General features: G+C 53.1%; 6 protein-coding genes and 3 pseudogenes across 6 annotated transcripts; 5 read left to right on the forward strand and 4 right to left on the reverse strand.

The window, feature by feature from the left end:
• Window positions 1–268: 268 nt before the first annotated feature.
• On the forward strand, window positions 269–1189 carry SAPIO_CDS1704 (annotated as a pseudogene; the record flags this gene model as incomplete).
• Window positions 1190–2200: 1011 nt separating this feature from the next.
• On the reverse strand, window positions 2201–5040 carry SAPIO_CDS1705 (uncharacterized protein; the record flags this gene model as incomplete). Its single annotated transcript, XM_016784913.1, has 4 exons — window positions 2201–2374; window positions 2515–4130; window positions 4207–4267; window positions 4900–5040. 4 exons carry the CDS (start codon window positions 5038–5040, stop codon window positions 2201–2203), a joined length of 1992 nt encoding a protein of 663 aa, XP_016645210.1.
• Window positions 5041–6101: 1061 nt separating this feature from the next.
• Window positions 6102–7928, forward strand: SAPIO_CDS1706 (annotated as a pseudogene; the record flags this gene model as incomplete).
• A 2014-nt stretch (window positions 7929–9942) lies between these two features.
• SAPIO_CDS1707 (uncharacterized protein) lies at window positions 9943–11695 on the forward strand (the record flags this gene model as incomplete). The annotated part of the gene is made up of 7 exons (XM_016784914.1): window positions 9943–9960; window positions 10051–10098; window positions 10331–10403; window positions 10467–10546; window positions 10640–10978; window positions 11055–11504; window positions 11573–11695. The coding sequence occupies 7 exons, from the start codon at window positions 9943–9945 to the stop codon at window positions 11693–11695; spliced, it is 1131 nt and encodes a 376-aa protein (XP_016645211.1).
• A 1156-nt stretch (window positions 11696–12851) lies between these two features.
• SAPIO_CDS1708 (uncharacterized protein) lies at window positions 12852–14824 on the forward strand (the record flags this gene model as incomplete). Its single annotated transcript, XM_016784915.1, has 2 exons — window positions 12852–13052; window positions 13205–14824. The coding sequence occupies 2 exons, from the start codon at window positions 12852–12854 to the stop codon at window positions 14822–14824; spliced, it is 1821 nt and encodes a 606-aa protein (XP_016645212.1).
• Window positions 14825–15840: 1016 nt separating this feature from the next.
• SAPIO_CDS1709 (uncharacterized protein) lies at window positions 15841–16384 on the reverse strand (the record flags this gene model as incomplete). Its single annotated transcript, XM_016784916.1, has 2 exons — window positions 15841–15931; window positions 15999–16384. 2 exons carry the CDS (start codon window positions 16382–16384, stop codon window positions 15841–15843), a joined length of 477 nt encoding a protein of 158 aa, XP_016645213.1.
• Window positions 16385–17193: 809 nt separating this feature from the next.
• Window positions 17194–18936, reverse strand: SAPIO_CDS1710 (uncharacterized protein; the record flags this gene model as incomplete). The annotated part of the gene is made up of 2 exons (XM_016784917.1): window positions 17194–17884; window positions 18398–18936. 2 exons carry the CDS (start codon window positions 18934–18936, stop codon window positions 17194–17196), a joined length of 1230 nt encoding a protein of 409 aa, XP_016645214.1.
• Window positions 18937–20985: 2049 nt separating this feature from the next.
• On the forward strand, window positions 20986–22767 carry SAPIO_CDS1711 (Cystathionine beta-synthase; the record flags this gene model as incomplete). Its single annotated transcript, XM_016784918.1, has 2 exons — window positions 20986–21248; window positions 21468–22767. 2 exons carry the CDS (start codon window positions 20986–20988, stop codon window positions 22765–22767), a joined length of 1563 nt encoding a protein of 520 aa, XP_016645215.1.
• Window positions 22768–23155: 388 nt separating this feature from the next.
• Window positions 23156–24052, reverse strand: SAPIO_CDS1712 (annotated as a pseudogene; the record flags this gene model as incomplete).
• Between the last annotated feature and the right edge of the window lie 1439 nt (window positions 24053–25491).

Below are 25491 nucleotides of genomic sequence, written 5' to 3' on the forward strand. Positions count from 1 at the left end.
GCCTCAGGGCTACAACTGGAATTCTCTTTCAATCTCTTTTACGACTTGCAGTCTCGAGATTCGTCTTTTGACGTCGATACCTACAATTTGCCAGCTTCTCACTGGTCCTCCCTAGCGAAGCTCGTTCTCAACCGCGTCGTCCCCGCATCGCGACACGACCGAGGAACACTCACAAAATCAACCAATTGATCAGCCCAAAAACCACATCCAAACAAGCAACCAAACAAATCCAACGAGTAAGGCACAGAAAAATCAAGAGAAAAAAATAATGCACGTCCTCCAAACCCTCACAGCCCTCCTCCTCCTCCTCTCCCCAACCCTCGCCTCCCGCCCCAAAAACGCCATCCTCCTCTCCCAAGTCCGCACCCTCACCCTCCGCTCCTCCTCCCAAACCACCCACCGCCGCGTCTCCGCCATCCCCCAATTGCGCTGCGTGTCCCCGGCCTCGATATGCGCGCTGCACAAAATCGACGTGATGCGCTGCACGAACCAAGGATCAGCCTACGGCACCGAGGATATCCAATGGTCCTGCAAGGCTGAGTTGCCCGAGGAGCTGAGATTGGGCAGCACGGAGGTTATTTGTGAGGGGTACGATTCTCGGGATGATCCGTATGTTTTGAAGGGCAGTTGTGGGGTGGAGTACAGGCTTGTTTTGACGGATAAGGGGCAGAGGAGGTATCCTGAGGTGGCGAGGGGTAGTAGTTGGACTGAGGGGTGGGATTGGGTTTCGTATTTGTGGGCTGCGGCGTTTGTGGGCTTTGCGGCGTGGATTCTGTATGCGGCTTGTTTTGGCGAGGGGGCGGATGGTCAGAGACGACCCGGTGAGGCCAGGAGGAGGGGATATTGGCCCGGAAGCGATGGACCAGGAGGATGGGGAGGTCCCGGCTGGGGTCCAGGTGGAGGCGGTGACCACGATCCGCCGCCGCCGTATCCCGGCCATAAGCCCTATGGATCGGGAAATGCGGGACAGTGGCAGCCGGGATTTTGGACGGGTCTGGCGAGCGGTGCGGCGGCTACCTATCTGGCTACGGGGGGCAACAATCGCAGGGACGAGAGGAGGTATGGTGGTGGTGGTTGGAGTCGGGGAGAATCGTCGACTGCCCGTTCTTCTTCTTCTTCTTCGGCGTTCGCTTCGGGATCGGGCAGGACGCATGAGAGTACCGGATTTGGTTCGACTTCAAGGCGGTAAAGGGGTGGAAGGGAATGGACATGGCGATAACAAGATGCTCGCTCGAATTGCACACCACCAAACATCCTTGGACGACACAAAAGCACAACACAAAAGTTACGCGAGAGGAACAGCTAGCAGCCGCGGAAACAAAGAGTGGTATATACCGACGCCAAAAAGCATCCATCTGTCCGCAGAGGACCACCGAATCCATCACGCTATATACCTCTCCGCCTGCCTCCTTCATCCTCGCACCAAATGCTCGCTGCTCCCCGGGGAATCTTGTTTTAAGCCAGTCCGTACAACATGTACAATAATACAACCACAGAAAATGTAACACTTCAGAATGCTTCCTCCCCCCCGCTCCCCCCTTCCCAAATGCCAAGGCTACACTGTGTTTCCCCCCGTCGAAACACACAGACACGTCCGTAGACAGACCCGTAGACACGCCCGAACGCGGTATATGATGCAGGCGGTAGAATCCCCTTCGTTCCTGCCAAGACAAAAAGAACATTTCCTACACATAGCGTTCGCACGCACGCAGCATTTTCTCCGCGGAGACAGAAACAGTAGAAGTACAAATTCGGAACAGAAGAGAAGAAAGTTCATTTCCCCTCTGCCCGAGTAGAGTGTTCGTTTGAAAATGTGTCGTTTTTTTATTTCGAAGGCGCCGTTCGCCAGGGCTGTATACTCGATGGATCCTCCTTCATCTCGGATCAGGGCTGTGAGAAAGAAGTAGCTCAGCAGCTGAAAAATAAAAATAGTAACAGGCGGAGAAGAAAATCGAAGGTATTGCGTGTGGCCATCAAGGGGTTCTGTCGTCGTTCGCTGTTCTCGTCCACCTCTTTCCTCCTCCGCACCACGGATATCAACAAAACATAATACAGCAGAGAATGGAGTGGGCGCATGTTCTCCAGCCTGCCTCGCATCTAGTCGTACAGCAGCAGTGAAATAGCCAACAGGTGTTATCGTTTACGCGCTTCCGTCGCGCCAAAGTATCTGCATGTCCCCTCGAGTCTCTCAACCCTCCACCTAGTGATGGACAGCCATGACATCCATCTTGTCGAAAGCTCGAGAGCAGGTGGGGCATTTTCGCATACGGTTGCTGATTCGATTCTCCACACACTTGTTGCAGAATAAGTGTCCACAAGTCTTGAGTGCAGTATTCTTGAAGTTCTCGTTGCAAATCGAACAAACCATAAGGGTCTAGATGCGGGGAAAGGTTCATGAAGTTAGTAACGAAACACGAACAAAGGGGTTGACTGCACTTCTGCAAGTCACACACAGCATGAAAATAGAGGAGGGGAAAGATATCGTTGGAAATTGTGGTTAGGTCTTAAACTTACCCTGAGACCCTTTTCAACATCTGAAGAGTTGCTCTCAGCCTTTGTCTTCCAACTCTCCTTGTCCTTCTGAAGCGTTTCCGTCCGAACCTTGAGTCGATCGGTTTCCGTTTCCAGCGTCATGTTACGCTCTCTCGTTGCCGCTACGGTAGAATCCTTGGACTTTACGAGGTTGGTCAAGTCGCTGATTTCCTTCTTGTAAGAGTCCGACTTCCTCGTCGCTTCGGATGCGGCTGTCTCGAGCTTCTTGTTCTCCGCAGCCAGGGTCATGTTGGATTGCTTCAGATCGGAGACCTGCTTCTCCAGGTTGACCAGGAGAATGCGGTTCTGGGCTTCGACCTCTTTAAGTTGGGCGATGATCTCCGTGCTCTTACCACTCTGAAGCCTAAGCGTTCGGATCTCGCTCATCTTGGTATCGGCGTCCTTCCTCGCTGCGAAGTATTTCTGATCGGCCTTGCTCTTTTCCGCCATAAGGATGCTGTTTCGATTCTCGAGCGCCTCGAAGTCCATCACTTTCTTGTGACTTAAAGCCATCGCCTTTCGGTACGCCTTTTCCATCGCCGGGAGTTCATTTGATACGGCTTGGTAGTCTTGTCGAAGCTTGCGATATTTCGTAAGCAGCGCGTCCCGCTCCAGGCCGTCTACCTCAGCGTCGGGCTCGGTCATTTCCTGATCCTCAGATTCCGCCGGTTTAAGCCTCGCGATTTCAGACTCCAAAGCAGCGATTCTATCATCCTTGACACTGACGAGTTCCTTCATGTGTTCAAGGGCAGAATGTTGTTGTTCCTGGCTGGCTTTGCGCATGGTGTTGTCGGCTAGTAGTTCATCCCTGGCGGACCGTAGGCGTGCTAGGTCATGATCGCGCGCTACAAGGTCGGTGTCGAGTTCCTGAGTCAAGGCCTGCGCGTCGGCTTCGACCTGCCTCTTGAAGTTCGTCCGCTCCGCGCTGAGCTTCTCAACCTCCTCCCTTAATTGAGCGTTTGTGGCCTCGAGGTGGTTCACCTGCCTGATCAGCTCTTCACTTTTCAACTTGAACAGTTTGAACACATCGGTCCTAATGTAGTCCTCGTCAGTCAGCGTCTCCCGACGCAACTTTAACGCCGAATTTTCCTCCTGTAGGGTCTTGATTTCCTCCAGGATGGACTGTATCTGTTCCTTCTGTCGAGCGACCACAGCACGCTCCTCCTCGTACTTCTGGACGACTTCTGGGCTCACGCCATTAGGTTCTGAGTTACCCTTGGTCTCCGAAGCAGGGGCGGACTGTTTGGTGTCGTTTGCTAGGGCTTGCTTCTCGAGCTCCCGCACCTGCGCACTCTTCACCCTGTCGAGTTTCTTCTCCGCCTTGAAGTATCGGAGTGTCGCGGTGTTTAGTTGCTCGGAAAGCTGCTCCTTCTCGGAGCTGAGCCGGTCTAATTTGACGAAGTATTCCTTCTGACTCGCAAGTAGCTTGTTGATTCGTTCTTCGAGGGCCGAGAGATTAGGGTCAATGCTGCCCCTCGATGCCGCGAGGCGGTTGAGAAGTGCCTCAGCCTTCGTCTTGATGCCCTTGGCTTTTTCGTCGAGGTGCTTTTGGAAATCGGTGCTGTCCTCAAAGGTGACTCCAGTGAGGTAGGGGGGGTCTGGAATGGGGTTTTGGGTTAGCACTCGACAGCACAAGTACAAGTCAAACGATCAGGGTCCATGGCAGAGGCTTACCCGGTGATATGGCGTCGGAAGGTACGGTCGAAGTAGCTACCAACTCGATCTCTTGTAACAGCTAGGGCGGAGTCAGTCGACTGAAGGTCTAAGGGCTCAGGGGTCGAAGGTGGCTGGGCAGAATCCAATCCGAATTCGGGGAAGTGTCGGGATTTGGGGAGGGCATACCTGGCGCCACCAAGCATCGACGATTCGAATGTGGTCGTCATGATATAACGATCTCTTATGCAATTCTTCGAGGCGGGCAGAATATGTTGCAGCCTCACGTTTGTACTCATGCATTCGACGGTATATCGCGCCTCGCGTGAAGTTCTTGGCACCCTCAGTTAGCACGTGTCTACCGCAGTGATGAATCGACAATAGGAAAAAGCGAAGCAAAAGAGAACAAGTGTGGAATGAGGGTCGAGGCCATTTTTGGAGGTCGTCGCACGAAGGAAATGAGCGCCCACGATGTTGAATAATGGATGGACATGGTTGCGGTGTTTGATGATAGGATTTGTCTGTGGATGTCTGGTTGACACGGCGAGATTTTTCACATTGGGGCGGGATGTGTGAGCCAACAGACCGTAGCGTTCTCAACAAGTACCGCTCTCGGCTTCAAGATGTCCAGAAATGACAGGAGACAATGCTGAAATGCAGAAAAGAGACGGGGAAAATTAATCGTCGCGATGAAAAGACGCGCGATCGACTCACCTCGATCCAGACTTCTTCGGGTTGGCCCTCGTAGTCGTCCTTCGCCACGCCGCCGTTAACGGCCAACTTCTTGCGTGGCGGCGCGCCATCGTCACTGGTACCAGCAGGGCGCTTCCTATCTTCGATCTTGTCCTTGTCCATCTTGGATGAGGCGGACGTGCGAAGGGAGGATTTGTGACTTGTCGCAACAGGCATTAGAGGAGTAGAGAGAGACGGACGGGAGGGCTGCTGCTGGGTGAGGGTGTCGACAAGAAGAGACAAGCGTAGGAAGAAATTGAGAGGGGGGTCAGGGGCGTGGGGAGCGGTAGAAGATTGATGAATGAACCGGTCGGTGTCGCCCGTCCAGCGACGGGGGGGGGGGGATTCGCTAGTGGCTGCAGGAAGACAATGAAGCCGACGATTGCTGCATCAAAATAATGTTTGGTCGGAACACGTCGAGGAAATGCGATCCTGCAGGCGATAAGGAGAATGGGTGGAAGGGGGAATGACTGGTTTGGAAAGGAGAAACGCCAGAGTCGATGAATTTTCGAAAGTTTCCAACAATGAAGGAACAATTCTCAGGCTTGAGAGATCCAGAAGGGGTTTAGTGCTGGCGTAGCCTCAATGCGAGGGAAGGATTGGTTGGTGCGGCCAGGCGAGTTAAATGTTAGTGTCTATTATTGTTATTTTGCGTACAGGGCTAATCTGTGGGTAAATCTCCGAATCTATTCTCCAGGTTGTACTCCGTGCGACGTACTTGGTACGTCCGTGAGACTGATTCGTCGCCACGGCAGGAAGGACCCAGATAAAGAAAAAGAGAAAGGAAAAAGAAAAAAAAAAATTAGAACTAGAAAAAAAAAAAAAAAAGGTACATCGAACATGTACACTCCGACTTCCAATTTTCAGGGATTCATGTGCGACTCTCTCGTCACCCTCCCACTTAATGTTCATTCCCTCCCTCAGGCAATCGAGATCTCTTTCCCCCGCCATTCCGAGTCCAAACCGAAACAGACACTACCGCCGCTGATTGTCAATGCCGAAGCGAAAACTCTTCTCGGGCGTTTGTCCTTTATTCTTTCACCTCCGACCGGCAATTCTATGAAATCCCGCACGAGACTCGACCCTTGACCCGTGACACCACGAAAGGGAAAAAAACTTGAACCCCGCCCCGTCTTCCCTGAAGCATCCACGTAGTGGACGCCAATCGGCCTTCTCTCGCCAACATGAGTTCCATGTTCAAAAAGAAGACGGGGCCCTCGATCAAGCCCAAGCTGGTGCCTCGAGGTCGTCCTGCACCCTCTGCGACTGCCTCTTCCGCCTCGGCATCGCCTGCCCCCCCACCATCGACAATCTCTGCAACCGCGTCGCCTGCCCCGCAGCCACCGAAACCAGCAACGGCCGATGTTCCCAGCGCCCAAGCCGGATCGCGACAAAGCGAACCGCCTTTACCAACTCCTCCGTCCTCGAGACCATCCGACTCGATTGAAGTGAACCGCTCAACCGATCAGACAAGCACAACTCCTAGTGTGCCTCAAGTGCCTGCGAATGAATCCGAGAAATCGCAGCAGCCGGGTAAACGTGCGGCGGCCTCGCAGGCAACAAACGGAAGAAATATACGCCCTGGATCTGTCACAACCGAAAAAGTAACCGGTCCAAATGGGTCTACTACGCAAAACGCGGCTATAGTTACCCCGACATCGTCAATCGCGGCGACACCATCCCTTAAGCCCCAGCATCAACCAGTCGCTGCTCCACCCCAACAAGAGCAGCCAAATGCCGTTCCAGCCATTTCCACGACCAGGGCTGAGGAAGCCCAATCCCAATCGACGCGCGGTCAGCCCGGCGAACCTAGCACACGAGCAGTTTCCTCTGCCACTCCTCCATCCACAGCTGAGGACCTGCCTACATCTACCCACATTACGCAAGCGCTGTCTCCAAACGACCCCATTCCATCCTCCGAAGGTCCCGCTTCTTCTGCTCCTCCCGTCGCGAAACCCACACCAGCGAAAAGAGGAAGAAAGCGGAAGACTCTTGATGCTCAACAAGATGCAACCCAGGCATCGGATCCGAACGGCTCCGCCACTCCTCAACCCAAGCGCCAACCTCGACAGAGACGAGCTAAGAACGCAGCAACCGACGGGACTGAGGGTGAAGCTGATGCGCCGCCTAAACCAAAACGACAGAGAAAACCTCGAGCCGAGGGTTCGACGGAAGCGACCGGCGACGACACCCGAAGAAGAAGTCGCGCGCGATCTGAAACCCCGCCTGAGGCCGAGCATCAAGTTGTCGATCTGCAGAAACTAAAAATGGCAGACCTGACAAGGGACTTACGCATTGGAAAGAAGTTTAGCAGGCACGATGAGCTTCGGGACCGGGAGCGTAAGGCTCGCACGCGTAATTCGACTGACGGTTCGGTGAAGGCTTCCCAGAGTCCGGCCCCCGCCCCCGCTTCAGAGCGAGTGCCATCATCATCAGCGCCTCCCAGAGCAGCAGGACCGCAGTTCCAGATCGTTAACGGCCAGATCGTGGTGGACCAGAGCTCGCTCGTTATGGACCGGCACGCTCGCGACGCCATGGACGGACCGATAGAGGAAGTCGAAGAGAACGAATTCACGCACAAAGTGACGAGCAATAGTTTCCGCACGGGAAGCAAGCTCCGGGGCCCCAACCACTGGTCCGAAGAAGACACGGAAAAGTTTTACCATGCACTTAAGAGGTTTGGCACGGACTTTGAGATGATCGCGCAGCTCTTCCCCGGTCGGCAGCGACGTCATATCAAGATGAAGTTCAACCGCGAGGAGAGGTTCGCGCGGGCCCGCATCGACGCGGCGCTCGTGGGGCCCAAGCGGCTGAAGATGGACTTTGATGATTTCCAGGCGGCCACGGGGAAGGAGTACGAGGCCACGGCTGATATCCACGCGCAGCTTAAGCTTTTGGAAGAGCAGCAGGAAGAGGCGCAGAGGAGGCAGGAGGAGCAGGATGCTGAGATTAATCGGCAGAGACTTGAGGCTCTTCACGGCCCAGGTGGAGGCGCGGAAACCTCGACATGAACCTCCCGACGGGAGCGTTATGATGAGAACGATGTATTTCTTACCAAGGACACAAAACGGTGGACAGAGAGATGGGTTAAAGGAAAACGGCGTTGCAAGGGGCCTGTTCAAAGGCGGGCACATTATACCCCATTTGCTTTTACGGAGGGAACTGTTTCTATATTATTGGTATCGGGCACCATCTATGCCTGTATGGTTACAGCTTGCGTACACTGTTAGGAGGACATCTTGCAGATTTGAGGACACAAGCTGAGACGAGAGTCTAGCGGGGAGATAGCCCTTGGGGGCTCGCTGAATTCGACAGCTTTTTCGATCTGGTAAAGGCAAGGTTTGAAAACCAGACCATTCTTCGATGGCTCAAGAGGATAAGCCCGTGATGCAAACGCACGAGAACATTGAAGTGATATATTCGCTTAATAAGTTTCCAGCTTCGGATATTGACAACTTTCGTAGTGCAGCCTGCACGACAGAAGCTATGATTCTGCTACCCTGATTGGTTCGGACGCAAGCTTTTGGGAAGTGCAGCTGAAGCTTATCCACCAAGCCTGGATGTTTCCCCGCAAGCCGTTTCAAGGAGGCGCGAACTCTCAAAGGCTTAAATCGGGAAATTCAGAATTTGGAGACAGTCACGGGTGGATTTGAGAGTTTCAGATGGGGGAGTGTCGTCGCAATATCGAGATTTTGCCATTGCACAGGAGCAACGTAGGTAGGATTAATCAATGAGACGATGGCAGTAGCTTGCCGTCGTCCTCTTTGTTCCTACAGAAACAGCTCGGAATACTTGTTCTCGCCTCGCGCCTTCCGCCTTCCAAGGAGCTTGTGGCGTGGACCAAATGGAAATTTTGTACTAATGCGGAAAGACGAATGCGGCCATACCCTCTGAAAGGGAAGCAGACCTGGAGATTTGAGGAATTCCTCGGCAGACCACATGCCAAGTCAGACCCCTTCCCAGAGAAGCATCAATACGATGTCAACCGAATGTACATCAACAGTTTGGTCTGAGTAAGTTTGGGAAAGTATCTACGGAGCTGAGAGGAGCTTCCCACTACAACTCTCGGCTGTAGCCCCAGAGGCTTCACTGATGTCATCAAGCCTAATACAGTCCGCTTTACAGCACACGTTGTTTGTTTCAGCTCACTGATAGACGGAGCCAATCGTCATTTATGTGAAGTTGGGGGAAACATCAGGGCCCCTCCGATGAAAGATCCCTCTTGATCAAATCCCGAGCTGCTCCTCCTGTCACCTTTCGAAGGAGAATGAGCTGAGAGAAGAAACTCCAGCCACGGCCACGTCACACTCCAGCCATTTTTTGCCATCTCGAATTAGAATCTCATTTGATGCTCACATTCTGGACTCTAAGTACTTGTATCGGATTGATCCATCGATCCTCTTAGAAAATACCTATCGAGACATGCCCTCCCCTTTTGGGATACCTACCCCGCTATGAACTATCAAAGCCTGGCAAGCTCCAGTCCTGCCCGGGAATGTACTGAGTACCTCAGGAGCATACCGCTGAATCCAACTCGGTATGAAAGACGAAAGTCACTAAAACGGCACTTGGACAACCAGACTGTGTTGTGCTGTAATGGAACCGTCCTGCCCCACCTGACAAGCCAAGCCCAAGCCAGTGAGGCATTGACCCAGCCCGCCCGCACCTGCCTGGACTTGGAACCAGCTCCAGGCGACCAACCATCCACATCATCATTGAGCCATCCATTTCACCATTCGCCTTCACTTTCGCCTTCGCCTTCGGAATTTCCCACGCTACAGTAAGGCACTTGAGAGAATAAACCTAGACGTCCACCATCCTTAAATTCCCTCCCCTGCCATTCCAACTCATCACATCTCGAACGATCTGTCCATATCTCTCAAACCTCCCACGGCCTCCCGTATTGCCTAAGCATCGATAACCCCTCGATTGCTGGCCGAAAAACCTTACGGTTCCTCTCTGGCCAAAACCCTCACCTGCTTTTTACCCCACAATCAACAGCCTACAAACCTTTACGCGCCCAACATGAAGGTCACCTTCAAGGTAAGCCGCCCGACCGGTCATTTGCCACCGAACCCCCCAGCAGTAATCCGTGGGTTTCGATTCTAATCAATCGATTTGTTTCGTATCTAGGACTTGAAGCAAAACAAGTTTACGCTCGATATCGAGCCCACCGACCTGGTATGCCATCATCCCCCGATGTTCTCCAGCAGCCGCCTTCGTCGCTTCTCGTCGCGCCCAAGCTCCTCTCGCACCCCGCCCGTCACCTCTCGCCAAATGGAAGTCGCAGAGACCATGCGTCACGGGTGGAGAGGAGGTCCGCACTTGGGTCGACGACGAGATGGCCGAATTCTGCGCATATGTGACTTCCCCGCATCGATGTCGCATCAACTAACTTCGCTTACCCCTCCAGATCTCCGCCGTCAAGCAAAAGATCAGCGAGGAGAAGGGATGGGAGCCCAAACAACAAAAGCTGATCTACTCTGGTGAGTAGAATCACACTTGAGATCCGGCCGACGCTCGACCTCGGATCCCTAACTATGTGCCAGGCAAAATCCTCAAGGATGAGGAGACCGTCGAGTCATACAAGATCGAGGAGAAGGGCTTCGTCGTCTGCATGGTGAACAAGGTAAATGCGCACCGTATCCGTTCCTGGCGTCAGGAACACTTTTCTTTAGCCCTTGATAAGAAACTCTCAGCTAACCTGGCAATGCAACTACAGCCGAAGGAACCCAAGCCTGCGCCAGCTGCTTCATCGTCCGCCGTCCCCGCCACCCCCGCACAACCCGCCGTTTCAACACCTGCTGTCCCAGCTGCTCCAGCTGCCCAGGCCGCATCGCAAGCTGCCGCTCCTGCTACCCCAACCCCCGCCCGATCCGCCGCTCCTACCACCAGCGAGACCTCCGCCGCCTTCAACGATCCCTCTGCCCTAACCGTCGGCGCGGAGCGCGATGTGGCCATAGCCAATATGGAGGCCATGGGATTCGAGCGATCCCAGGTCGAGGCAGCCATGCGAGCGGCCTATTTCAACCCAGACCGAGCCGTTGAGTACCTCCTTAATGTAATGAATCCCCTGCCATATTCAGTTTAATCCAATTTTTCTTGTTGCCATGCTAACCAATACTGCCTTCCTGCAGGGTATCCCTGAGAACATCCAGCGACGAGCCCAGCCAGCAGCAGCCCCCGCGGCCGCTCCTCAAGGTGTGCCAGCGGCTACCGGCGGTGACGAAGGGAATGTCAACCTCTTCGATCTCGCTGCTGCCCAGCAGGGCGGCGCCACCACACGAGGAAGTGAAGCACCCGCGGCGGCCGCTGCTGGTGGTCAGCAGGGGTTCGGAAACCTCGATTTCCTCCGAAACAACCCTCAATTCCAACAACTCCGCCAGGTTGTCCAGCAACAACCTCAGATGTTGGAGCCCATTCTCGAGCAACTCGGCGCCGGTAACCCTGCCCTAGCGCAGCTCATCGCCAGCAACCCCGAACAGTTCCTCAGTCTTCTCGGCGAAGATGGGGATGACGATGCCCCTCTTCCCCCCGGTGCTCAGGCCATTTCGGTTACGGAGGAGGAGCGGGATGCTATCGAGAGGGTATGTTCAGATTTTACGGACCTTTTTTTTGGGATCTGATTGTGCGCTAACATTCTGTTTCTTCGCAGTTGTGTCGGCTGGGATTCAGCCGCGAGGAGGCTGCTCAGGCCTACTTTGCGTGTGATAAGAACGAGGAGCTAGCGGCGAACTTTCTCTTTGACCAACCCGAGGAGGACGATCCCCCTCAGTAAATGGAGGGTTCCGGGATCAGTTTGCGAATGGAATGAGATAAAAAAATACTTGGGAAATGCAAATGATTTCTTTTTTCTTTTCTTTTTCTTCTTTTCTTTCATTCGGGTCATGGCGTAGGTGGTTCTTGACACGACTAATGGCAAGGATATCAAGATATCAAGGAGGGAATGTGGAGGTGGATGAGTCTATGGCGCCTGCTGCACAGTTTGCTGAGCTGCTTCAGGTATACGGGCATTCTCTGAGGGGGTGGTTGATTCGACTCGAGACGTATGTTGTTTGCATTGACTGTGATGATGGGGGAGGGTATGGCTGGCGGCGGGGCGGTACGATTTACCTCGTTTCTCTCGTACCAATTAACCTAGTTTCTCTTATGATTCCTATTAGCAGCCAGCGATGCTGACCTTTTCCCTTCTCTTGGTTTTCGGCTTATGAGTCCTTCAACGTTTACAGAGAGGGTGTCGCGAGAATGGTAAAGAATATGAAGGTAAACCCCAAGAACCTGCCTTTCGCATCAGGTGCGGTCTTGGCCTTCTCAAGCGACCGGAAATTATATCAATAGATCCCATAGCACATATGGGTTTCGGATGGGACTCGAAGGAGGATAGCGATGAAAGCATCCTGCAATAAAAAAAACACATTTGAACCTGAATCTAGAAACATGTAACTGATGTATCAGGGCGATCCTGCTTCTCCCTCTCTTTTTTTTTTTTTTTTTTTTTTTTCCTGTTTTTTAAGGCTGGAAGCGTATCTTGTAGAATATGGTGAACAGAGCTACGCGTAAAGTGTATTGAACTTTTCACGGGTTGGGTTGCTGTCTCCAATGTGTTTCGGTGTTGGAACTGAGAATGAGAGGACGAGATGGGACTTCAGAGCATGAATTTTTTATGGCGTCGAGAATTTTCATCCACCAACCACTTTTACACCACTTACTTTCCCTTTCCACCTCTCAGCTCCTCATCGCAACCCATTTGAATACTCGACCGATTCACCCAGGCTCAATCAATCTAAATACGGAATGAAGCTCTTTTAACTCATCAGTACATAGATTGGGAGATCTAAACGAGGCGAGGTCACTCACCACCTTTGCCCACCATCTGTCTACGGCAACAATATCTTGACCACAGCCCTAGTCAATCAGGGAGAGAAGCGCAGGGGATGTCGCTTTACCACGAGACTGCCGAGATTCTCCTCTCGGAAACCTCTTCCGGCGGAAGCCTCCGGACGCGGGTATTCGGAAAGAAGGGGCTCAAGTCGCCACCTACGCAGGTGTATGCTCTCGCGATGGAGAGTGCGAGGTGGAGCGGGGTGTTGAAGGAGGTTGTTGAGGCGAGTGAGATTTTGAAGTTTGAGAGGAAGGTGAGTGGTACTTTTTATTCTTGGAACGCGATTGGACTGCGACACGCGTGGGCTGCCTAAAAGCCTTTTGGGGATGGAATGATGGACATTGTGGCTCGTTCTGGAAGGCGTTGATACACCTATTTACACAAGTATCTAACTTGGCGGCACAGCTCACGCCTATACTTGCGCTGCTACTGGTACACGACTTCCTTCTCGCCAAGAACGGCATAGCACTCCCCCAATCTCACGGTCTACGCTCTACAATTGAGCGACACAAGGGCCGCCTAACATCAGAGTTCACGCGTGCAAGGATACGGAGGAAACAACCCACGCTAGAAGCACTACGAGCAGCCATCGCAGAGGAGACTCGGACCGAAGGCGAAGGGTATCCCAGGTGGGTGCGGGTCAACGCCCTGAAATCGGATCTCGACACGCAGCTAGAGACAACCTTCTCGGCCTTCAAGAGAGTCTTCTCCATCGCCGACGTGATGGGGGTCGCGGCGGCGCCAGAGAAGAAAGTCATCTACATCGACGAACACGTACCGAATCTCCTAGCCGTCTCCCCCGGCGTGGACCTAACGAAATCGGAAGCCTACAAATCGGGCGCCCTGATCCTGCAGGACAAAGCCTCCTGTTTCCCCGCGTACCTGCTCGACCCCGACCCGGGCCACGGCGGAGACGTCATCGACGCGTGCGCGGCACCGGGGAACAAGACGACGCATCTGGCGGCCATCCTGCATTCGCGCGTAGCGGAGCACGAGAAGCTCACGAGGAAGGTGTACGCGTTCGAGAAGGACGCGAATAGAGCGCAGACGTTGGCGAAGATGGTAGATAGGGCCGGTGGGAAGGGGATTGTTCGGATCGCGCTGGGACAGGATTTTCTCAAGGTTGATCCGCGGGAGGAGAGGTATCGAGATGTGGTGGGGCTGTTGCTGGATCCTAGCTGTTCGGGAAGCGGGATCGTGGGGAGGGATTCTGTGCCGGAGCTGCATTTGCCGGAACCGCCGCTGCCCCCTGGTGTGAAGAAGAAGAGCGCCAACGACAATAAGGGCAAGAAGCGCAAGCGAGGACCGGAGTCGAGCGTGAAAGACGGCGGTCCCGTCCTTCTCGACGACGACGGGAACGCCGTGGCGGTGGGATCGGAGCAGGAGCTCGCGGCACGCTTGCGGGCTCTCGCGACGTTCCAGCTGAATCTGCTGCTCCACGCGTTGGAGTTCCCTGCGGCGCGGCGCGTGACGTACTCGACATGTTCCGTCCACGCGGAGGAGAACGAGGAGGTGGTGCTGGCGGCGCTGAACTCGGAGGTCGCGAGGAGGAGAGGGTGGAGGGTTCTGAGGCGTGAGGAGCAGGTCTCGGGGATGAGGGAGTGGCCGGTGAGGGGGGAGGTGGGGGCAGCCAGAGGGGATGAGGTTGTTGCGGAGAGTTGTATTCGGAGTTATAAGGGGGATGGGAGGGGGGTTATGGGTTTTTTCGTGGCGGGATTTGTGAGGGAGGGTGATGAGCGACGGAAGGGGGAAGGAAGGGGGAAGGCGGACGAGGAGGAGGAGCCGTTTGTGAGGGATGAGGAAGGGATGATTGTGAGGGATGCGTTGGGGATGCCGCTGTTGAAGGCTACAGGGGAGTTTATGTCGGTTGTTCCTGAGGAGGATGGGGAAGATGGCCGGGATGGGCAGGTCGATGCGGAGGAGGAGGAGGAAGATGTGAGTTCGGATGACTCCGAGGAGGGGAGTGTGGGCGAGGACGAGGACGAGGATGAAGACGATGAGGAATGGGGAGGGTTCGACGACTAGCCAGTTTCGTATATATTCTTAGCCAACGTGGGTATCCACGCGGGTATCCACGCCTCGAGAAATGCTGCTAAAGCTGCATCCGCGGAACGGAGATGCCTCCCGAGGAAGGCGGCGTCGCATCGATATGTACTTTGCTGCAGTGCCAAATCCAGAATCAGGACGTCTTCGGAAAGAAAAAAGAAGTATTTTGACTTCGAATCTGGGCAACGCGTGTTTACGTTTATTAAACAGCTTTTTTTTTTTTGCACCACGCAATAAAAGTCCGACGCAAGACCAACGCACGAAAACAAAGGGGCAAACTCCGTGGGGTTTCTGAGGTGAGAGTAATGCGCTTTACGAAATACTGAACGACCCCCTCGGAAGAGAGATCAATTGACCTCCGCGACCCTGGATTTCTCTAGATAGATGATTATTAAATCGAGTAACGATTATTAAACTTTCAACGTTTTGGCTGCCGATGACCGACGCGTCTCGCCTCGCAGGGGATGTAAGTGGCTGCTCATGCTGGGTTAGTTCATATCGCAGAAGGAGGATGCATTCGAGGATTCGGGAATTTGCTACGACACTTGTTCTAACGGTGAGAAATATGGGACGAAGAGGTTGTGGAGATGGGCTGACGAGGATGGGATTGTGGGAGAGACAATGGGACCTGGTCCTTGACCAGGATGTGTGCCATGCAGCCATTTCATGTTATTTTGTGTGAGCTGTTGGAGGGATAATTGAATGATTGTAGTAGTTAACGATGAAGTGTGGTCTTCTCGACTGCACGAGTTACCGGTTCCAGATATGGTAAGGGAACGGGGTAGGATTGTCTGTCGGTTTCTCAGAAGACTGCGAGATCTTCCAAGACGGTCGCACCTGCGGCTATTCCTATTCTCTAAAAAGGAGCACTGAATACTCCAGTGTAGCGGTACCGTCTGTCCAGCGTCTGTCCAGCGTCCCACTCCCACACTTTGTAAACTCGCATTGCCTCGTCCTTAGTATTGTAAAACTCCACGAGGAACTGTTCCAGGTTCCTAGACTTCCAGGGTTCTAGGACAGTGGACTAAGACCCAGCTGATCTGGCTAGGAGGTCCACCGCCCCGACGTTTGTTTGATTTGTTTGACCTATGTCGACGTCTTAGCGAGATCCCCACATTATGGTACAAGGCATTTCAAAAGTGGATTTACATACCGTCGTCGCCGGTCGGAGGGCTCTTTGAACCTGACTTTCCGAGCTTTTGTCTGCGAGACCCTAGCCGTGGCTATGTCTGAGGCGCCCTCGGGTGAGGTTGCCTCCAGCGTCTGCAGCGTCTCCTCGGTCGTGGTGACTGACGTTGTTGCCTCCAAGGCCTTCGCTCTGGCCCTGACCTTCGCCTCGAGAAATTCCGCCCTGACCTGTTTGTACTTCCCCCACAACTGGACCATCTGTGAGCTCCTTGGAAGGATTAGAAGACAACTCTCTGGATCCCCCTCCACCTTGTATTTGCATGGTACTGTGTCTGGTGTGGAGACATCAACCTCGTAAAGCTGTCCAACAAGGTATGCCAACTCTGCTGCGATTTCTTGTGGTGAACGCATGGTGGGTGATTTGGAACACCAAGATGGAGAGTTCTAGATGGAGATGGAATATTTGAGGTTCCTTGATGAGGAGAGAAGGTGTATCTGTGGATGTTGGTAGGTGTTTATGGGTGATTGTGATGGAGAAAAATGGAATGTGTGGATGGTAGAGATGATGTTGTGAAGCTGGGTAAGTAAAAGGCAGCTCGAGGTTTGTTGATGTTTTTTAGTTTCAGTAATTGAAATATCAATTGACCAAGCTACAATCGATTCTTTGACCTGGAGCAAGAGTGCAGTTGTGCAATTGTGTTGTTGGTTTGAGGCAGTGGAGGCTGATGGCATCACGTAGGCAAGAATGCACCTTCCTTTCCTCAGGATTGCAGAAGCTTCTCAGAACCAACATTGAAGAGCAATTCCAAGGCATATTTTTCATCTCTTAGAGTTAAGATACTTGTTGTGGATATGTTGAGTTCTATATCTCTTCTCTCCCACTACCACTTCTTTAATATTCCTCTGCAGTTAGGTTATGTGCCCCAGCTCCAGCCAGGGGACAGACTGCCATGTCCACATCTGTGTTGTGCTGCTGAACAATCAATGACCTCTAGTTTGGTGATGCTAGCCGCAATGGCAGTGTGCTCTGCTCTGGCAGTCATCTGCCCTCGGTGGAGTGGTATGTTTCTATCTGTGGCCTTAGCCAGCAGATCTGCTAGCAATCTGTAAGAGTAAGACTAAACAATGTATGTATGAAATGGTATCCCCACTGGGTCAACAGGGATGCAGCCGGATTGGGGCGTATTGCAATAAAAGGAAGTTTGTCAACCCTGTGTGGATCAAGAGATCGGGTTACCGTCGTCAGAGGGCTCTTGAAACGCAACTTTCCGCGCTTTCGTCGGTAAGGCCCCAGCCGTGATCTGCAGGGCGGTTGTCTCCAGGGCCACATTGGTAGCGGTTGTTTCTGGGGTCTCTTCGGTTGCGGTTGTCTCTAAGGTTTCCTTGAGGTTGGCCTTCTCCAGGGTCTCCTTGGGTGTCGTTGTCTCTGGTGTCTCCCCGGTTGTGGTCGTCCCTAGGGTATCCGAGAGGTTGGTTGACTCCAAGGTCTCCTCGGTTTTGGTTGTCTCTGGAATCTCCTCTTGGTTAGTCGTCTGCAGGGTCTCTTCAGATTTAGTCATCTCCTCGATCGCAGTATCTGCCACTGTTGCTTCGGCAGCCTTCACCTCCGCCATCGCCTTCGCCTTCACCTCGTCAAGTTCCGCCTTGACTTTTCTGTATTTCCTCCCCAAATTCGCAATCTGTGCGCTCTTTGGGAGGACTACAAGGCCACTCTCTGGATCTCCTTCTACATTGTATTGAACCGGTACTGCTTCTGGTGCGTATACGTCGGTCTCATTAAGCCGCCCGGTGAGGTACGCCAATTCTGATGCGACGTCTTGCGCCGAACGCAAGGCGGATAGTGAAGGCGGAAGCTTCCGAATGGAGATGACGGGAGTGTTTGCGGTTGCTTGATTAGGAGAAAAGGTGTATCTGTGGGTGTCTGTGGGAGAGAATAATGGAAAGTGCGGCTGGCTGGGAAGATGCTTGCAAAGAAAGGTTAGTTCGAAGTTTGTTCTTAATCTTTTGGCTTGGAGCAAGAGCGCTATTGACTTGAGGCAATGGGGGTGACACGATATGGGCAGCAGTGCACCTTCCAATGCGCCTTCCATTCCAAAGGTACAGCTGAGATATTCACATGTGTAAGCCGAGATCACATCAATCAAGATATTGTAACATTCCAATGTCCCAGACAAGCTCGACCAGTGAGCGACTTCACATGTGCAAAGAGGAAAACAGAAAAACCGAAACGCAAAAAAACAAGATAATTGATGTGGAACAAGTGATGCGGCTTTCTGACTGTGGAGCTTTGAGCACAAAGCAGAATCCAAGCCCGACCCTAGAGTTTGCAAAACCAAACGGCAACCTAACGCCTGCCTCTATAGTCCATGAGCCCGCCTTGAGTCGTTTTTGCGCGTTGCTCGTCACTCCGGAGCTGGGTCCCACTGGGCTGTACAGTGCCAGACGGTTATTTCCTGGAAAGTCTCAATGCCGTCACGATCGACACCATTCGAAACTTGGATTGGGATCGGGGCCTCGCAATATTGGTGACCGCAACCGCACCAGTTGTCCGGTCCGTCAAAGATGGTGTAGTTGAGCCTGCCACAGTTGCCGCAATACCAGCCGACGGTTGCAGGATCGCTTGATTTGGATGATCCGCTGTTCCAGCTGAAACCAGAGTCATGAGACCTCCGGCTCTCGTCGCTGCTGCTCGACTCGACCTCGCCCATAACAGCCTCGAAGAGGACCTCCTTCTGCCTCAGCTTGGCACTGATAGCCGCTTGCTCGTCGTAGATTTCCGAGAGCGTTTTGCCGGTCGATTTCGCAAAGATCGATCGACTATTCGACTGCTTCTCGTACTGAACGTTGAGTTCTTCGATGCGCCTGTCGCATTCTGCGAGTTGCTCGCGTAGCTCTCTGATATCTCGGTCAAGGTTGTTCAACCTGTCCGTCTTGCTCTCCTTCGGATCCTTGCTCTTGGCCATGGTTGGGATTTAGCGTGAGATAGGTCGAAATTAGGAATGAAAGTATCCAGGCTAGAACGCATGACGGGTGACATGATGGCGATACAGTCTTGGACAGTTCTGCGGAAATGATGAATGACTGAATAAAAGCTTGCAGAGTTGAATGGGTCCGAGAGAATGCAAGGCGTTCTGGTCAATCATCAGCATTTATACTACATGAATCACACGGCAATAGATGAACGATGGGCATACGTTACAGCGCCATATTACATCTTGTAATAAGACGAAGAGACCGGTAACAGAGTCTGAATGAAGCCACAATAAAGTTGCAAAACACAGAAGGCGTGACGGGCGCCCATGGGGCCACTTTCTACAGCCACTATGTTGACTGGTGTTGCCTTGTCGGATGTCGCAGTCGTTCTCGAGCATCGCGGCCAGCTCCCACTCTCACTCCTGGAGGCTACAGCGTCAGTTGACTCAAGGTCTCCAACCTTCATGTCCTGGCAGGTAGTCCTCTTGGCGTAGCGGTGATAGCCTGTCTGGCTATGGTACCCGTTGGGTCGTTTTTCGTAGCTGGCGACTCGGCCCACGAAGAGACCCGACTACGTCGCTTAATTTATTGGCCAGGCAAAACATGGTAGAGAACTCGATCGGCGGGGATCGGCGGTATTGAGGATTGAAAGAGCCCAAGTTCATGTAGCGGAGGCAGACGACCCTAGAAGTTGGGTTGATGCTGGAATTGGTGGTCGGTCCCAGTGCTCATTTCCAAACTAGCCGTGAGACGCGGCACCTGCCTGGGATCAACGAATTCTGAGCGTCTGTTTGCTACCTTGAAACGGGAAGTTGGGAAAACGTGAAGGTCTGTCCCTTGTCGCACCTACGAAGTGGTCCCTAGTATGGGCAGCCAGACTAACGACGGGTCGAACCGGAGTTTAATTATGGATCAATTGATGTCTTGCTGCCAATAGCGGAAAGTGGGCTTTTGGAGCAATTAATCATATATAGACATCAAGGTTGATCAACCTTGCAAGACAATTTCCTCTACGAAGTATAATCCAACGACTCCCAAAACTTGCAAAGGAATTTAGTCTCACCACTGGATTGTCCAACCTCGAGGTTCGCAGCTAATATCTCACGCAATTAAGCTTGATTTCAGTTTCTTCGCCCCAGACCATACTATCTACCTATACGTGAGCATTCTCCAGAGCATCAACATTGGGTGGGTGGATGACGTGCTTGAAGCCGAGCATGATCAATCGATCAGTTGATGTCGAGATTCGCAGACTCGCGCCTCAAGAATTCACGGACTTGTTAGTTTCTGGTGAATTTGGGGCATTAACCTGTAACCAAAGACACGGTCTTGGTCTTGGGTCGATCTGCAACGATTGAACCACAACTGCCGCCAGATGCTATGACGTAAAGAACCGCCGAGGGTAGCCGTCGGTCGGACGTTAATAACGGACAATGGCGAGAACCAGGATATTGAGGAAAAACGGACGCTGGGGACAGATTTCTCTGCGGAACTGGATTGATCAAATTTGGACAGACACATTTTCCATCTGTTGGTGAGCAGACATCAATTATTCAACATTCAATTTAGCGTTGTGGGGGTCCTTGTCCGAACCACGCCAGACCCAAGCTGGGCAAACGGGGGGGCAACCTGGACTCTGGAGGGTTGAGGACAAGTGTAGTTCGAGTAGTGTCGTGGGCAAAGAGGTTGGCGGGATGATCACTCGAATCTTACGAGGCGACTAGGAATATTGAATACATAAGTAGCCGAATACTCCCCCTTCGGCACTTCCCTCTCTACTCTTACTTCACCAGATTGACATTGATATTGATACCCGTCAAGTCTTTCGTGGATATACTTAATTGACGTTCTTCACTGTCGCAAAGCCGAGCAAAGCCTTTTGCTGCCCCTCCATTGTCTTGTTGTCTTGCCCCTCCATCGTATTAAACCCCGCCTTCCACCAAAAAGTTTTTGCTCAAGCCAGCCAGCTCCGAACAACCTCTCCCTCTCCCCTTCCAACCATCAACGAAAAAACAATAATCCCAAAACCAACAGTAACAATGGGAGAACAGGTGCTGTCCAAGAAGCCGAGCCCCGCCGTCGTGGCTTCGGTCTCGGAGCTCATTGGCAACACCCCGCTCGTCAAGCTCAACAGGATACCCCAGTCGCTGGGCATCGAGGCCGATATCTACGCCAAGGTCGAGCTGTTCAACGCCGGCGGGAGTGTCAAGGACCGGATAGCCCTGCGCATGGTCGAGGAGGCCGAGAAGAGTGGGAGGATCAAGCCTGGTGATACCTTGATTGAGCCGACCAGTGGAAACACGTAAGTTTTTGAAGACAAAGTTCTGCACCATGTCTGCGATGCCTTCTTAGTGACTTGGGGAGAGTGAGACCGATCCTTCTTTTCCCTCTTTTTTTTTTTTTTTTTTTTTTTTTTTTTTTTTGTTATTCTTGATTTTCCAATTTCTTTTATTCACCCCCTTTCCGTCGATTGTAGCAATAGCGATTTGTGTTCCCTCCTCCAACACTAACCTCCTCCCAGCGGCATCGGCATCGCCCTCGTCGGCGCCATCAAAGGCTACAAAACAATCATCACCCTCCCCGAAAAAATGTCCGCCGAAAAAGTCGCCGTCCTCCGCGCCCTCGGCGCCACCATCATCCGCACCCCGACCCAGGCCGCCTGGGACGCCCCCGAATCCCACATCGGCGTCGCCCGCCGCCTCCAGAAGGAGATCCCCAACGCCCACATCCTCGACCAGTACACGAACCCCAACAACCCGCTGGCCCACGAGTTCGGCACCGCCGAGGAGATCTGGGAGCAGACGGGAGGCAAGATCTCCGCCATCGTCGCCGGCGCGGGGACTGGTGGTACCATTACCGGTTTGGCTAGGGGCTTGAAGAAGCATAACAAGGATGTCAAGGTTATTTCTGCTGATCCTCAGGGAAGTATCCTTGCGCTTCCTGCGAGCTTGAATGAGGAGCACCGCGATGAGCCTTACAAGGTGGAGGGCATCGGTTACGATTTCATCCCCGACGTTCTCGACCAGCAGATTGTCGACAAGTGGTACAAGACTGAGGACCGCGAGTCCTTCCAGCTCGCCAGGCGCCTCATCGCCGAAGAGGGTCTCCTAGTTGGCGGTAGCTCCGGCTCTGCCATGGCCGCCATGATCCAAGCCGTCAGGGACTACGGCTTCGGCAAGGGCGACGTCGTCGTCGTCATTCTCCCAGACAGCATCCGCAACTACCTCTCCAAATTCGCCGACGACGACTGGCTCGCGGCGAACAACCTCCTCGCCCCCTCGGTGGACGACAAGGAGAAGGCCGCCGGCAAGCCAGCAGGCGTCCCTACCTCCGACGATCCCTACGGTGGCGCCACAATCAAGGCTCTCCGCCTCAAGCCCGTCACCTCCATCGCCGCCGCCAGCCCCTGCTCCGAAGCCATCGAGACCATGCGCGACAAGGGTTTCGACCAGCTCCCCGTCCTCGGCCCCGGAAGCAAGCTCGTCGGCCTCGTCACCCTCGGTAACCTACTCAGCTACATCTCCCGCGGCCGCGCCACGCCGCAGAGCCCCGTCAGCGATGTCATGTTCGACTTCAGCCGCCTCGACGAGGTCGTTACCGACCCGCGTGATCTGCCTTCCCAGGAGGCCGGCCATGGCAAGCATAGGAAGTATGTTGAGATTACTGTCGATACGCCACTTAAGACGCTTAGCAAGTTCTTGGAGTGGAACAGTGCTGGCGTTGTGACTGAGAGGACGCCCGGTGAGGAGGCCAAGTTTAAGCCTGTGGCTGTGGTGACGAAGGTGGATCTTTTGACTTGGATGGTGCAGCAGAAGGCGTAAAGCAAGGGAAGAACAGAACATATTGGGGGCGCGCTTGCTTGGGTTGGTTTCCAGTCCGTTTCAACAACAACATTGACAGGGAGTCGGCGTTTTATATTGTTGCTCAGAGCAAAAGAAGATGGCCTAGGGAGGGAGGGAACAAAATCTTGTAAAGGATGGGATGCATTAAGGATGGATAGTAGATAATTGGAGTAATCCCGTAGATGGAAACAATTATAATGCTCCGCCGGAAACCGAACCTTTTTTCTTGTTGAGATGACATGGTCACTGACCCGCAGTTTTGAGGTGACTGCCGCCGAATGCGTTGTAATAGTGTAGTATCGCATTCGCTTTTCCAAATGGAAACTGCTCAAACTCCCAACCAACCCAAATCAAATAAGCTCTCCTCCTATATCTGGTTCGTGATCCACTTCCACCACTTCCCAACACCAGGTCCCTCACCGCACACATTCCCCCCAACAACATCAACATAGACATTAAACTCCCTCATCTGATCGAAAGTAAACTTCTCCGTCCCATACGACCCCAACCAATCATCATTCTCCTCCGACCCAACCTCATCAATGCCCACACCGGAATCCAACAACCCTTTACTCCTAGAAACGCGCACCCTCGAAATCTCCGCCTCCAAATTCGCCTTCACCAACGCCGCCGGCAACGCCGTAAACAGATCCAACTTATTCGCAGCAACAAGCACGGGCACGGCCGAGGGGATCTTCGAAGTCTTGATGCCCGCCGTGCGCTTCTGTAGGAGCAGGAGCACGTCGTAGAGATAGGAAGCGGTGGAGGAGAGGACGTCCTGCTCAGCGAGGGAGGAGGCGTCGACTACGAAAACGACGGCTTTGGTTTTGGCTTCGGATATGGCGGTGGGTGTTAGGCGCGCGAGGTTGTTCTGGCGGAGCTTGCCGTGGCCGGGGGTGTCGATTAGGAGGAACTTGGTGTGCACGCCTCCCGGGGAGGATTCGTCTTTTTCGACGAGGCTGGCGTTGCCGTGGGGCGCGGAGAATTCGACGGAGTGGGCGGTTTGCGACGTGTGGGTTTGCGGCGGCGGCGTGGTTGAGGAGGTGCCGCGCTCGAGACGGGTGATGAGGGAGGTTTTGCCAGAGTTGGGGGGACCGAGGAGGAGGACGGTGGGTGGGGAGGTGTAGGGGGAGGAGTGGACGAGGAGGTAGTGGAAGATGATGGGGGAGAGGATGAGGATGAGGGTGCCGACTATGAAGACTGTGGGGGACGGGGTGAGGATGAATTCGAGATAGGTTAGGAAGGTTTCCTTGAAGGAGTCCATGGTTGCGGTCGGCCCTGTTTGTTGGAGAGGAATTGGTTTTCGCTCTCCCTGCGGAGGAAGGGAGAGGGGAAAGGAAAAGAGGGAGATGGCGGCGCTGGTGTCGGCGATGGCGAGTATTTGATAAAAGGGGGTTGTGTTGCAAGATGAAGCTCTTGATGGAGTTGATCCTCCAAGTGGACACCGTTTTAGCGTCGTCCCGGCTTTCGGAGCTCTGCCTGTGGAAGTCGTACGAAGTTTCAGGACCCTGATCCAGATGTGATGCCTGTTGACGGTCACGTGCAAACCTAAGATTATCTTCGGCCTGATGAGGCTTACCAATGCGTTTCTTGTGGCGTCCTGGTGGCTGGTGTTCGAGTCGCTTTGTCGGCAGCAAGTCACATCAATTCTTCAGCGCAACAATAAGTCTCTGTAGGGCTGAAATTCGACTGTCCATCGCCATTAGAATCGGCACTCGCATTACGAAGTACTGCCGTCTATAGATTTCGGTCATTCTCAAACGGCAGGAAGACGGGTTTATCAAAAACTGTCAAAAAAGGGTCAACTCTGGTAAGGCTGCGATCTTGGCAACTGTCGCGTGGTCACGACGAGGTCGGACGTGGCAAGGGACCCCAGAAAAGTGAGAAGAAAAATAATCCGAGCTCGTCAGTGAGGATCCACGAGAAATTAAGACCTGTGGTGATCAAATCCATCGTTGGTTACCTCCCCCTGCAGTGCTGCACGATGTCGACCTTCATCATAAAATTGTCTAGGAACGCGGCTGCATCTAACAGGATTCCGCATCCTTTCGAAGACGATGTAAACTGCTGGTGAAGCAATGGCGACTGGGTCCCTTCCTTTTCTTCTACGATCTATCTACCAACTGCGCAATTATTGTACTACACCGGCACTCTTATATTGTAATCTCAAACGATTGGAACTAACATCTTCCTGGGTCGAGAGTCACGAAACCCTTTTGTAAAATCTATTTTTCGTGCCCATTTCCTGAAGCCGGAACAGCCGGCCAAGACGTTGCCAAGCCAAGTGCCCCAGTCCACTTAGAATTGCGCGTCCTAGCGAAGTCCCAAGCTCCACTACGAAGTACGAATCTTACGGTGCAGAGCACTGCGGCGGTGGAATTACACCCCAAGATTACGCAGATTCCACTGAGAAGAGACTTTGACGGCACCTCCCGTTTCGTCAGCCTCAGCTGCCTCCAACTGCGACCCAGATTCGTCGTCTCCATCCTGAGACCCTGGATCCACGACTGCCTTTTCTGTTTCTCCTTTCTTTTTTTCTCTGATATTTTATTTTTCTTTTTCTTCCTTTTTGTTCGGACTTTTCTCTCTTTTTTAGCACATCCCCAATTTGGGATTGTTCTTATTGTTCCTCGACGATTCTTAATCTCGAGTCCCGACGCTCCGTCTTTTTCGCAGCTGGCGCATTGAATTGAACGAAGTACC

The sequence above is a fragment of the Scedosporium apiospermum genome (assembly GCF_000732125.1).
Source record: "Scedosporium apiospermum strain IHEM 14462 chromosome Unknown SEQ_SAPIO_0077, whole genome shotgun sequence".
In the NCBI taxonomy this organism is placed as follows: domain Eukaryota; kingdom Fungi; phylum Ascomycota; class Sordariomycetes; order Microascales; family Microascaceae; genus Scedosporium; species Scedosporium apiospermum.